Source organism: Petaurus breviceps, unplaced genomic scaffold (assembly GCF_028583685.1).
Source record: "Petaurus breviceps papuanus isolate PSGF00001 unplaced genomic scaffold, PetGlider_PUasm1.0 90925, whole genome shotgun sequence".
Classification (NCBI taxonomy): Eukaryota; Metazoa; Chordata; class Mammalia; order Diprotodontia; family Petauridae; genus Petaurus; species Petaurus breviceps.
Genome location: NW_027187380.1, coordinates 22,006,572 through 22,019,185, shown reverse-complemented (window position 1 = coordinate 22,019,185; position 12,614 = coordinate 22,006,572). Strand labels below are relative to the sequence as shown.

General features: G+C 33.0%; 1 protein-coding gene across 1 annotated transcript in view; it reads right to left on the bottom strand.

Moving 5' to 3' along the window:
• ABCA5 (ATP binding cassette subfamily A member 5) overlaps positions 1-12,614 on the bottom strand; it is a 164,160-nt gene that overhangs the window by 104,203 nt on the left and 47,343 nt on the right. The window contains exons 2-5 of the mRNA XM_069076541.1: positions 10,892-11,008; positions 7,058-7,262; positions 4,186-4,347; positions 2,141-2,229 (exon numbers count right to left, since the gene is read on the bottom strand). Coding sequence (XP_068932642.1) covers positions 2,141-2,229; positions 4,186-4,347; positions 7,058-7,262; positions 10,892-10,993 — 558 coding nt within the window. The 5' untranslated portion in view covers positions 10,994-11,008. The remainder of the gene's footprint in view (positions 1-2,140; positions 2,230-4,185; positions 4,348-7,057; positions 7,263-10,891; positions 11,009-12,614) is intronic.

The window sequence follows — 12,614 nt, the reverse complement described above, 5'->3', positions numbered from 1 at the left end:
AATCTACGGCCTGAGTACATCACCTTTCTATAAGGAGGTGAACAGCAAGCTTTATCATCATTCCTCTGGAATAATTTTTGATCACTTCACTGATTAGAATTCTTAAGTCTTCCAAACCTCTTTGTCTTTACAATGTTACTGTTATTGCATAAATTATTCTTGTGGTTCTGTGGTTCTCCTCTTCATTCTATGTCAGTTGATAACAAATCTTCTCAAGCTTTCTCTGAAACTATCTCTTATTTTTCTTAGAGCACAACAGTCTCCCATTACATTCAATAAATGATGATTTGTTCATCTATTCCCAAACTAATTGGCAGCCTCTTAGTTTCCAGTTATTTATAACTACAAAAAAAAAATGTTCTGTACATATAGGTCCTTTTCCGCTTTGTTTTCTCTCTTTGGGGTCTAGACTTAGTAGCAGTATCATCTAATCAAGGGGTATGCAGGGTTCAGCAGCTTTGGAGGAATAGTTCCAAATTACTTTCCAGAAAGGCTGGATCAATTGACCAATAGCATATTAATGTGCCTGATTTCACACAGCTCCTCTATTACTTGCAATTTTCATTTTTTGTCCACTTTGCCAATGTGATGGTTGGGAGGTGAAACTTCAGAGTTACTTTAACCTGTGTTTCTTTTTTTTTTTTTTAAGCAATCGGGGTTAAGTAACTTGCTCAAGGTTACACTGCTAGTTATTACTGGGTGTGGTGCTAAGTATCTGCGTCCAGATTTGATCCCCAGGTCATCCCGACTGGAGCCGGTGCTCTTACTCGCTGAGCCACCTGGCCGCCCCTAATCTGTGTTTCTTTAATTATTAGTGACTTGGAACATTTTTACATGGCTATTGAAAGCTGGGATTTTGTCTGAAAATTGCCTATTCATAACATTTGACCACATGTCAGTTAGGGTATGGCTCTTATTCTTATAAATTTGAATTAATTCCCTATATATCTTAGAAATGAGCCTTACCTGCTTCCCTTCTAATGTTTACTGCATTTGACTTTGTGACAAAAACTTTTTAATTTTATGTAATTAGAATTGTCCATGTTATCTTCCATGATTCTTTTTATCCTCTGGTCATGAATTCTGTCCCTAGCCACAGATTTAATCCTCAGAATTATTTTATAATGTCATCCTTTATGTCAAAGTTATGTTTCCACTGAAGTTTATCGCAGTATATGATGTGATATGTTGGTCTTTTCATTTAACATTCCCAACACTCTACACCTATTTTCTGCCAGACTGCTATTGAACTGAATCTAAGAAATTCAAATTACAAAAAGATTCTTCAATTTTTATGTTTCCATGAAGCATTCTTTTAAATAAAATCCTTGCTATACACTTAATATACACATATATATTTAAATTAGATTATATTAAAAATAGTAGTAATACAAGTAAAGGATAACTGAAACTACTATCGTTTAGAATCTTATATCAAGTTTCAAGTCTTACTATAAGAAAAGTAGCCAGGATCTGACTGTCCATCTCAAAATAAAGCTAACTTGTAGCATGATTAAAATTACCATACAAGACACTGAAATGAAGGTAAAAAAAATTAAAATAAAATGAAAAGTAGTGATATGGAATATAGTAAAATACTCTTATTTAACATAACATGAATTCTAACAAGAATAAACTCAGTATAGTCTATAAATCTACAGATTTTCTCAATGTTTGGCATTCCAGTATTATATGTATGTATGTATATATATATATATATATATATATATATATATATATATATAAGTGAATTTGTACAGAAATACACATGTACATGAATGTAGGGAAGGATTCTTGGCACAATACACACATACTACTCTGAACAGCTGCATCAATTATTTAAGATAAGAAAAATGTGTAAGGAAAATAATTAACAAATATGATCTTCTAAAATATTATCTATGAAAAACACTAATTACACCCCAAAATGAACTGCTAAATCACATAACTATAGAAATTTAGGTCTTCATATTTCAGATCTTTATATATATTATAAAGTTTAACTTTTTATTTTTTACCCTTTTCTAAAATGCAACACAGCAAAAACTTTACATGATTTTTTTAAAGTCATGCTAGCAGCTTTGCAAAGAATAAGACACTTTATAAAACATTCTTTTCTATGACTCCTTTTTCATCTTACCTGTATAATTGCAGCATCAATGGAAGTTTGTAAAGCTATGAACCCTGAGTGCCAGTATAGAGCAGCCTCACATGACTTCGAACAACCAGCTATAAAGGGAACAAAAGGCAGTATAAAATGTTGCAAAACAATACAAGCATTCCTCTCTAAAGACAACATAAATAGGAATGATACATATGTTAACGGTACATCCTCATCATCAGTATGAATACTCATGCTACCAGTGGAAATCACAATTCAATTGCACTTCATCCTGTGGTATTCTGTTTTCTGACTTTCATCAATCCTCAATAAAGGATTTACCTAATTAACATACTGGAGACTTTCTTTTAGGTTTTCCCATATCTGTGGAAATGAGTGCAAGACTCACTCTGGCTGCCCCTCTATTATCCCTTGGCTCTTGCAACAGGTCAAGCTTACCTTCTTCTCTAATCACATGGCTCCTTGACAATGCTCATTTATTTCAGTTCTTATAGGCAATTCATGTTGGTAATATAATACAGTCTACTTATACACAATTATGATTATTGAAACAATATATTTAACCAAATTCTATTAGCCATGGAAAACAAACTACTGTTGTTCTAAAATAGACTGTTTCTGTAAGTTTTTGTGATCATTCATTTTTTGTCGTGGCAAATATCTATATGCAATAAGGGCATTAAAAGTCATATCAATCAGCATAAATAGAAGTAAAACTGGTAATGAAGAATTATGCAAAACAATGTAATTTTCTTTAATCAATTAAACTTGCCACAATCAATTATTTATCAGCTTCAAAGTTCCTTCAAACAAAAGGACAGGGCTAATGCAGGACAAGGAAAACACACACATAACTTCTGAATAAGAGCCATAAAGTTAGTATCTATGAAGGCAAATACTACATACCAGGCACCAAAATTTTTGATGATGATGATGCTAGGTTACTAGGCAATAAACTTTTTTTTTTTGCTTTTTGGAGGGGGGAAGGCAGGGCAGTTGAGTTAAGTGACCTGCCCAAGGTCACATGGCTAGTAAGTGTTGAGTATCTGAGGCCACATTTGAACTCAGGAACTCCTGACTCCAGGGCTGGTGCTCTATTCACTGTGTCACCTAGCTCCCCAGAGGCAATAAACTTCTTGAGGTCAAGGGTCATATCTTATTTCAACTTTGTATCTCAGCACCCTAGCACAATGCTAAAAACACAAAGACACATAAGTGCTTGTAAAAAATTAAGATAAATAACTTTATACGGATGCACAACTGGAAGTCAATGTTCCTTAATCAAAATAAGAAAATTTGTTTCTTGGAATAAAAAGCCTGTAATAATTTTAACTTTAACACTATAGGATTAGTATTACAAAAGTACTTTTATTAATTTGAGAGGGAAAATGAGAAATTCTGAGAAAGTAAACAACAGTTGTAACACTGAAATGTCAAAGAAGGAAAAGGTTATTATGTAATACATATATCCATCTGACTCATGTGTTTATATTCTGTATTATCTTCTCCTATACAAAGTCTTTGGTTATCTCCCTAGTTCTTAGTGCCTACTTCCTCAAATTATATTTGATTTATATATCTGTATACATGTTGTAGTCCTCAACCCCTTCCCCAACTAAGCTCCTTGAAATATTATTTCCAGGGTCTAGAATAGTGCCTTACACAGAACAGGTACTTAATTATTTATTGAACTGAACTAAAATTTCTGCTTTTGACAATGTTTCTCTGAACAATTAAACTTGGCTGATGCAATAGCTCATGAGATCACGTGTTTAGGGATTCAAGGGACTTAAGAGGTCATCCAGACCAATATCCTCATTTTACATATGAGGAAAACTTGAGATCCAAAGGAGAGATAGTAGAGCTAGAATTTTAACTAAGAAAACCAAGAAGGGATTACATATAGGAATATGCCACAAATGTCTCCATGCCATAATATCTGCTAATATGTTAATAAGAATTAATATATAACATATAATATGGCTTACTTATTCATTTCAAACATGGATCAAAACTATAATTGCTTGATATAACTCTCAAAAAACTTGACTAGGGATGCTTACCTCTGGAATTCATATAGACAGAAGATACTGGGATCATATCAGGAAAAAAGCGCAATTCATAGGACATGAAGTCTTTGAAAACTACACCCACAAAATTGGCAGGCTTAGAAAGACTGGATTCTTGCAATTCTCTCTCATTTGCATACTTTTCAGTAATTAAGACTGTAAAAAATATATAAATATAGCTATTATTCACAAACTAGAATGTCTGAGGAAAACACACAAGTCCAATGTTTACACATTTTAAGAAACATTTATAGAACTTTTTCTGTTTTCAGTGCTCCTTGAAATTTATTAAGAAACTGTGTAATACTATGAACAATGTAATATTTTAAAAGATTTTGAGATTTCTATAGTGATTTTCCTCCAAAGGTACAAAAAAGTCTAATAATAAACATTACCAGTGATAAATCTAATTTCTCTTTCAGGGCCAGTGCTTTTTAGTTCTTAACTAGAAGGTAGAAGAGGGCTATTTATAATTGAAATGATATTGTTTCTTAAACTGAACATGAGAAGACTACAGACAAATGATAGAATCATAAGAATGAAAGGCCATGAAATTCAGCCATCTCAAAGCAGGTCTATCCCTCGAAAAATGAAGATTCTATACAGTTGCCAACAGTTAAGTTCCTACAGAATTCTTGATTATATCAATGTACAACCTAATGGCTGTAGGGAAATACTTTGCAGAAATTCCTAATGTTGCCATTTAAATGCAACATTTCTTGATCTCTCGTTAGAGAAAAATTATCTTCTCTTTATTCAGGCTTCTCTTTTCCAATTCCAACATTTAAGATCTATCTTCATAGATCTATTTTCAAACATTTAATCTCCTTTTCTGAATTTTCTATAAATCATCACATTTCTCTAAGTTATAGAAATTTTAAATTTTAATTTTAAAAAGGTCTAAATGATGATGAAAATAATAAGGAAAATCGTTCCTATTAAAAGTATATGTAAATTATATATAAAATTATTATTTTAAAAATTATTATCAAAGGGGTAAATGTTCTATTTCCATGCACACATATCCTAGTTTGATGCTAGTATTTCTGTGAAAACACTATAGAATTTAGGTACAGATATAATTAGTCATTCTTCATCTTATATTCATAGAAGTTAACTTGCATCTTCATTTTTTGGTATTTTTTTTAGTTGATCCAAAATCGGAGATGTAAAACTGAAGGAGACCAAAGAGGTCGTTTAGTCTAAGATGTGACTTGCTCAAGGTAATGACAGAAGGATCAAAGCCCAGATCATATGTCTCCAAGTCCAGTGCTCTTTTATAATATATCACATGACCTTTTCTCATTTCTTGAGCTCCTCATAATTCTAATGATGTTGTTTCAATCTGTCACCCCTCCAAATTTAGTATTCACACACACTTAGTAAGCATTCTTTTATCATTTAGATTTTTTATAAAATTATTTAATACTATTTGACTCAGAAAAAAACTTAAAAGAAAATTTTCCTCTTCTAATAAAATTGCTTGTTTATCAATATATTCCATTCTCATTAAATGATAACTAACTAGAATTATATCATATCTAACTTTTAAAAATATATTTACTCAGATCTTTAACTTCTTTTTTGTTTACTTTTTGGTTAGATTTATCTAGAACTGAAAAGGATACAATGAGATATCTTATTATAATTTTACTCTCAATTTATCTATTTCTCTAGTACTTCTCTCTTTAAATTGATTTAACTTTTCCTTTAAGTATTTAAAATCAATGACACTTGGTGCATATACGTTAAAGGAATGAAATTGGGGGTGGCTAGGTGGCACATTGAATAGAGCAGCAGCCCTGGAACCAGAAGAACCTAAGTTCAAATCCGGCCTCAGATACTTAACACTTACTAGCCATGTGACCTTGGGCAAGTCACTCAACCCCAACTGCCCTGCCTTTCCCCCTCCAAAAAGCAAAAAAAAAAAAAAAAAAAAAAAAAGTACTGAAATTAATTCATTGTCTATGGCACTCATCTGTTTTACTTATGAATAAGTTTTTCCATGAATATATTCTCCCTCTTATGCCCTACTCCCTCTCCCCTATTCCTGTTTCTTTCTATATCCTGAATGAGTTGAATATATTCCTATATCAAACTTTCTTTGTTCCCTCTTCTGACCAGTTTAGATAAAAGGAAAGTTCAAAAGATGCCTGCTTCCCTCAATTCTTTCCAGTTGGCCATGATAATTTCCCAAGGAAAAACCTTCAATAAGTTGTGTAATCATAAAACATGATGGCATACATACTGGTCTGCCATACACATCATTCAAGAAAACAACAAGCCAACCTCTGGCTAAAACTCAGTAATAACCAAAGACTCATATATATGGCATTTCACATTCTCCAAAACCGTAATGCTTATATCATTTCTCTGGTCTCAGACTGAGAGCAGAGTTGCTTTATGTTCTGAGGTATAGCTACAACTACCATTTTATGCTGTTATTTGCCCTATATATTGACAGTGACTAATTAATAACACTGGAAATATTTTTATCACGTTATATACTAAGGTATCACTAGATCAGAATCAAAATGTAAACTACTAAATATAGTTATTTTATGAATGTGCTTATTTTGTAAGTGGTATCAAAGCAAATATAACCAGAGAAAATATTAATTTAAATAATTTAAATATTCTCTCTACTGCTAAATATGTCGGTCAGTTATGTCAGTTTTGGTGAAATACCCAATAAAAGTCAACAAAACAACTTAAATCATGCCTTAATTATTATAAAGCCCTAAATATCATTAGAGAAAAATACATATCATGTAAAGACTTAAGTTTACTCAGTATAATCAGCATATAAATAATATAAGAAACTATCAAATGAAGCTGGAAAAATACATATATAGGCTCACAATACCATCAGGAAGATAATGAGAAGACACTATATTCATGATGTTTCTTGTAACGTTCGTCACTGGAGCATATGCAATAATGAATTCAGACAGGATAGATTTATCCAAGGGGTCAAGTTCTGCATCAGGTACTTCTGCATACTTCTTATTTGGATGCATCATGCTTATTAATATTAACCAAAATAAAAAAAATAGTGGAAAAATAATTTCCTGAAATTAAAAAGAAACAATGTGATTAAAATATTTAACAATGAAAGGGAAAGAAAAATGAACTCTCGAATTAGACATTTTTGAGTTAGTTACCCAAAGCATCTTCCTCAACATATTATATGGTCCTTCCTTTGCCTTCAGTATCATAAAAAATATTTTAAAATCTAAAACCTAGGATAAATGAAGGTGATGTATGAACTAATGTCACTGTATCCTATAACCATTACTGCATTTAAATATAATTAATGTACCAGTAATAAATATATTTATGAAGAAATTCTGTATTCAAACTAGCCATAGGCATACATTTATAAATGTGCTATTGTGTATAAAAAGTATGTAACTTGCAATATTAGAGTACATCATAATCAATAAGTCAAAAAGTATTTATTAAACAACCATTGTATGTATGGCACTGTACTTAGCACTGAGGATACAAAGGAAAAAAAACAAACAACCTCTGTCTTAAAGAGTTTATATTCTATTGGGGATGATCACAGATATACATAAGTATATAAAGAATACATACATAATAAATACAAGGCAATGTCTAAAGCAGGGGTGGGTGGGAGGCTATTGAGTATGAAATGTCCAATAGGCACTCTGTGAAGCAAGACAAGTTCTGGAGACAGCCTAAAGCTGATATATACGTAGAAGATTATGTGCAGAAATCATTCAACCCAAAGGAATAGGGTCAGGTCAGAAAGAAAAATTATGTAAAGAGAAGAGACCTAAAGGAGAGGAATAAAAGATATACACAATTAGGGGGAAGATGATGATTCAGTAAAGGAAAACTGAGAAGGAGTAGTTAGGCAAGTTGAAAAATGAAGAGACAGTAGTGTCATGAAAATCCAAACAGTTAAGAAATATACATGAGAAAAGGCTGACCATCAAATGCTACATAAAGGACTAGAAAGATGAGGACTGAGAAAATGTCATTTGATATGGCAATTAACATATCATTTTTAACTTTGGAGTAAAAAAGAGGTTTGAAAAAAACACTGAGGTACACAATAGAGAATCAATTAGAAAAGAATAAAAGCATTGCTTCATGCAGTGAAGGCCCAGATAACATACATTTATATGGGACTTAGTCATCATGGTTGCCATTTATTCCAACATTATTCTACCACACATGAGGAGGAAAATGGTGGGAATAATCCAGGGTTAGGGACTGGCAATAGGTCAAGAGGACAAGAAATTTAAGAGGAGAGACAATATGTTAAATTGGCTAACAATAAGGTCAAGATTAAGAAAAGACAAAGTAAAGCTAGAGAAATAGTATAGGAGAGTACTATGGGATAAAAGGACTGGAGGTCACGGCAAAGCATTATTGAATAGGTTAAGAAGTGAACTTATATTAAAAATTAACAACCCATACCACTATACTTGTCAGCGAATAAAGATAATGGTATTTTCTTATAGCAGCACAACTGGTATGATCATAAAGACTGTCATTGAAATGGAAAAAAAAATCAGCACTAAAACCATCCAGGCCTTCAGGAAGAAGCAGGGTTTTGAAGCTTGATGCTATAACTACAGGGGGGAAAGTGGACAATTACATGAGCAACTAAAATTAAAAGGAAAAAGAGGATTATAATACTGCTACTATGAACTATGGGAAAAGTTCTACATTATCTTCCCTAGATGAATCCCAAAGACTCCCTTCAGCAAGTTTCCTGAGGTTGAAAGCTTCCAGTGAGTCTCCTTACCTCCCTTGCCTTAATATCCTTTACTAGAAGCCCATGAACTCCCAATATGTTTGTGCAACACATAAACCCTGCCCTTCTCAGAAACAGTCATACTTCAAGGGATATTGACTCTATCTTATACTGTATAGGTCATTTTGCTGTAAACGATCTCTTGAGAACTGCAAGACCAGCTGTAGGACCCGGTGTCCTTCAGCATCTCCTTTTCACTTCTTATCGGTATTAAAAGACTTAGCTGGTGATAGAGGATTCTACAGTACTGGAAAAGTTCTCCCTATATGGCCCAATAGAGAGATTTCTTTGATTTAGTGTACACGTGGACAACTAACTTATCTACCTCCTGTAACTAATATACATTTTTCCCCAATGAACATACTATTCTTTTTGTATAACTACCTGTTTTTATAAATAGCCATATTTCTTTTCTTTGTTTCATACACATGTTATTTTGAATATTTGGCTTATTAATGTTACCCTAAAAATTTGTATAATGTTTTAATTATTAGAAATTATTAGCACATTAATTATATCATTATTTGTATCTTGTCTAGTAAACAGGGATAAATAGAAGTATATTCCACTACACTTGCTATATATTTTAAGGCTCTTTTAAAGGACAGAACAAAAATAGCCAATAGAGAATCAAAACCTAAGAGGAGAAAATATTCTTGATAATATCAAGTCACCACGCAAAAATTAGTAGTAGATTTGATTGCTGAGCCCCTCATACTAACTTTTTAAAGATAACAGAGAAGGAATGGGGTAATGCAAAGATTACTGAAAGAGAAATGTTATGATTTTTTTAAAGCTGAAGAAAACTGATTATGCAAACTATATTGTAATGAACAGCCCATTTCTAGCAAAATTTTGAAATGTACTATTAAAAGGATGATTAATGACCATTAAAAGAAAAGGATGCAGCAGTGATTTAAAAATCAATTAAGCAAATATTTATTTATGGCCCTGAAGGAGCTCACATTCTATTGGGGGATACAGTATGAATACAGATAAATACATACAAATAATACAAGTTAAAAAGGAAGAGCATACTAATAACTTGGTGAAGCAGGGTAAGGATCAGAAGGGATTTCAGTTGTAGACAGTACCACAGCCATTCTTCGAAGGAAGCTAGGGATATAAAAGGAACTGTTGAAGAAGAAACAGACTACAGAAATAGATGATCACCTATACAAAAGCATAAATGTGGAAGAACAATGCTATGTACTGTAAACAGCTAGTAGATCAGCTTGTCTAGAATGGAGAGTAAAGGGAAATAAGATTGAAGAGGGAAGTGAAAATCATACTAAGGAGGCTTTAAATGACAAGCTGAAGATTCTATATTTTCTAAAAGCAATAAGGAAACTGATGATTTTTTAATTGGAGTGACATGATTATATCTGTTTTAGGAACATCAATGTAGCATATGTGTAGAGGACTTGGCTAGAATTAATTTCTCTCTCTCCACTATTCTTACCTTAACTCTCCTCCACATGGTCCACTTTCCAGCAACACTGGCCCACTCATATTTCCTTAAACAGGTCATTCCACCTCTGATCTCTGAGCCTTTGCAATGACTGTCCCATGCCTGGAATGCTCTAACCCTTCATCTCTGTCTCTTGGTTTCCTTGACTTCCTTCAAAATCAAATCAAATCTCCCCTCCTCCAGGAGGCTTCTCCCAGTCCCCACAGCTGCCAACATCTTCCTCTCTCATATTGCCTTCTATTTACTCTGTAATCTTTATGTACCCAATTGTTTACATGCTGTTTTCCCCATCAGAATGTGTCATAAGCAGCAGCACTATCACCCTGGAAGTGCCTCTCTCCCTCCTCTGACTGAATTCATGACTGAAACCTAAGAAAACTCAAGATAAGAATTATACTCTGCTGCTTATAAAACCAAGAAAGTACCATTCAGCTTACCTGAACACTACTTTTTTTAGTCCTACATTTAATTAGATAATTCTTGAGTAAAAGAGTTCGAGTTTGTCTCCACACTCCCACCTCTCTAATAGCTGTAGCCATGCCGTCTGGATCAACCTAGGAATAAAAAAAAAATAGAAATTATATAAATACGCACAAATTTATATAGCATATAATCACTATTGATTAGAGAAATATAAGTTAAAACAACTCTAAGGTACCACCTCACACCTATCAGAAATGACAAATGCTGGAGTGGATGAGGGAAAAATAACCACACTAATGAACTGCTGTTGGAGTAGTAAACTGGTCCAACTATTTTGGAGAAGAATTTGGATCTATGTCCAAAGGGCTTTAAATTGTGCATACCCTTTGACCCAGCAATACCACTACTAGGTCTGTATTTCAAAGAGATCAAAGAAAAAGGAAAAGGGCCTATATGTGTAAAAATATTTATAGCAGCTCTTTTTGTAGTGGCAAAGAACTGAAACTGATTTAATGCCCATCAACTGAGGTACGGCTGAATAAGTTGTAGTATATGATTGTGATGAAATACTACTGTGCTATAAAAAATAACTGGGGGTAGGTGTCAGAAAAAAACAGCAAGACCTATACAAACTGATGCAAAATGAAGTGAGAAGAACTAGGAGATCACTGTGCACAGTGACAGCAATGGTTGTAATGACGATCAACTGTGAAAGACAGTACAATTATCTAAGACAATTCCAAAGGACTCATGATGAAAAAATGTTATCCATCTCCAGAGGGAAAACTGATGAACTCTGAGTGCAAACTGAAGTATGATTTTTCTCACTTTATTTTTCCTGTTTTCAAAAAAATATGGCTAATATAGAAATATCTTTTGCATGATTGCACATGTTAGTTACAATTATACTGCTTGCCTTCTAGGTGGGTGGGGCAGAGGGTGGGTAGGAGGGAGAGAATTTAGAACTCAAAATTTTAAAAGAATGTTAAAAATAAATTTAAAAATTGGTTTTTTTTTTAAAAAGTGTGTTCCTCAAAGACTGGTATTAACAAATTAAGTCACATTTCGACAGAAGGCCTCAGCTAGGCACACTGTTCAACACAGCATGGAATAAAATTTACCCAAATCAAAACTTCCAGCATAATACTTTGTATCTAATAGGAAGTCAACAAATATATGCTTAATGAATAAACACATAACTATATGAATATTTCCATTTAAAAGTATAGTATAGATTCTGCTTTCAGACTTACTATTTCCTTTTTTGACAAGGAAATCAGGGTTAAGTGACTTGCCCAGGGTCACACAGCTAATAAGTGTCTGAGGCTGGATTTGAAGTCAGGTCCTTTTAACTCCAGGGCTGGTACTCTGTCCACTGTACTACCTAGTTACCCCTCTGACTTACTATCAGAATAATTTTAAATTGTGCTTATTAGTTGCCTTGAACAAGTCACTTAAGCACTCTGGGATTCATTTTCCTCATATGTGAGTGGAGCAATTAACCAGATGAACTTCAAAGTCCCCTCCAATTCTAAATCTATACTATGAATTATTTTATGAGTGAATAAGTATTTTTCTGGTCAATGATATCTCTATAGTGGAATCACACAGTAAAAAGATTTTCATATAAAATATGAGTTCCGTCGGTCAATCAATAAATATTTATTATGTACCTACTATACACCAGGCATTGTGCTATGCAGTGTTTAATCATGTTTTCACTTCATAAGAAAACCC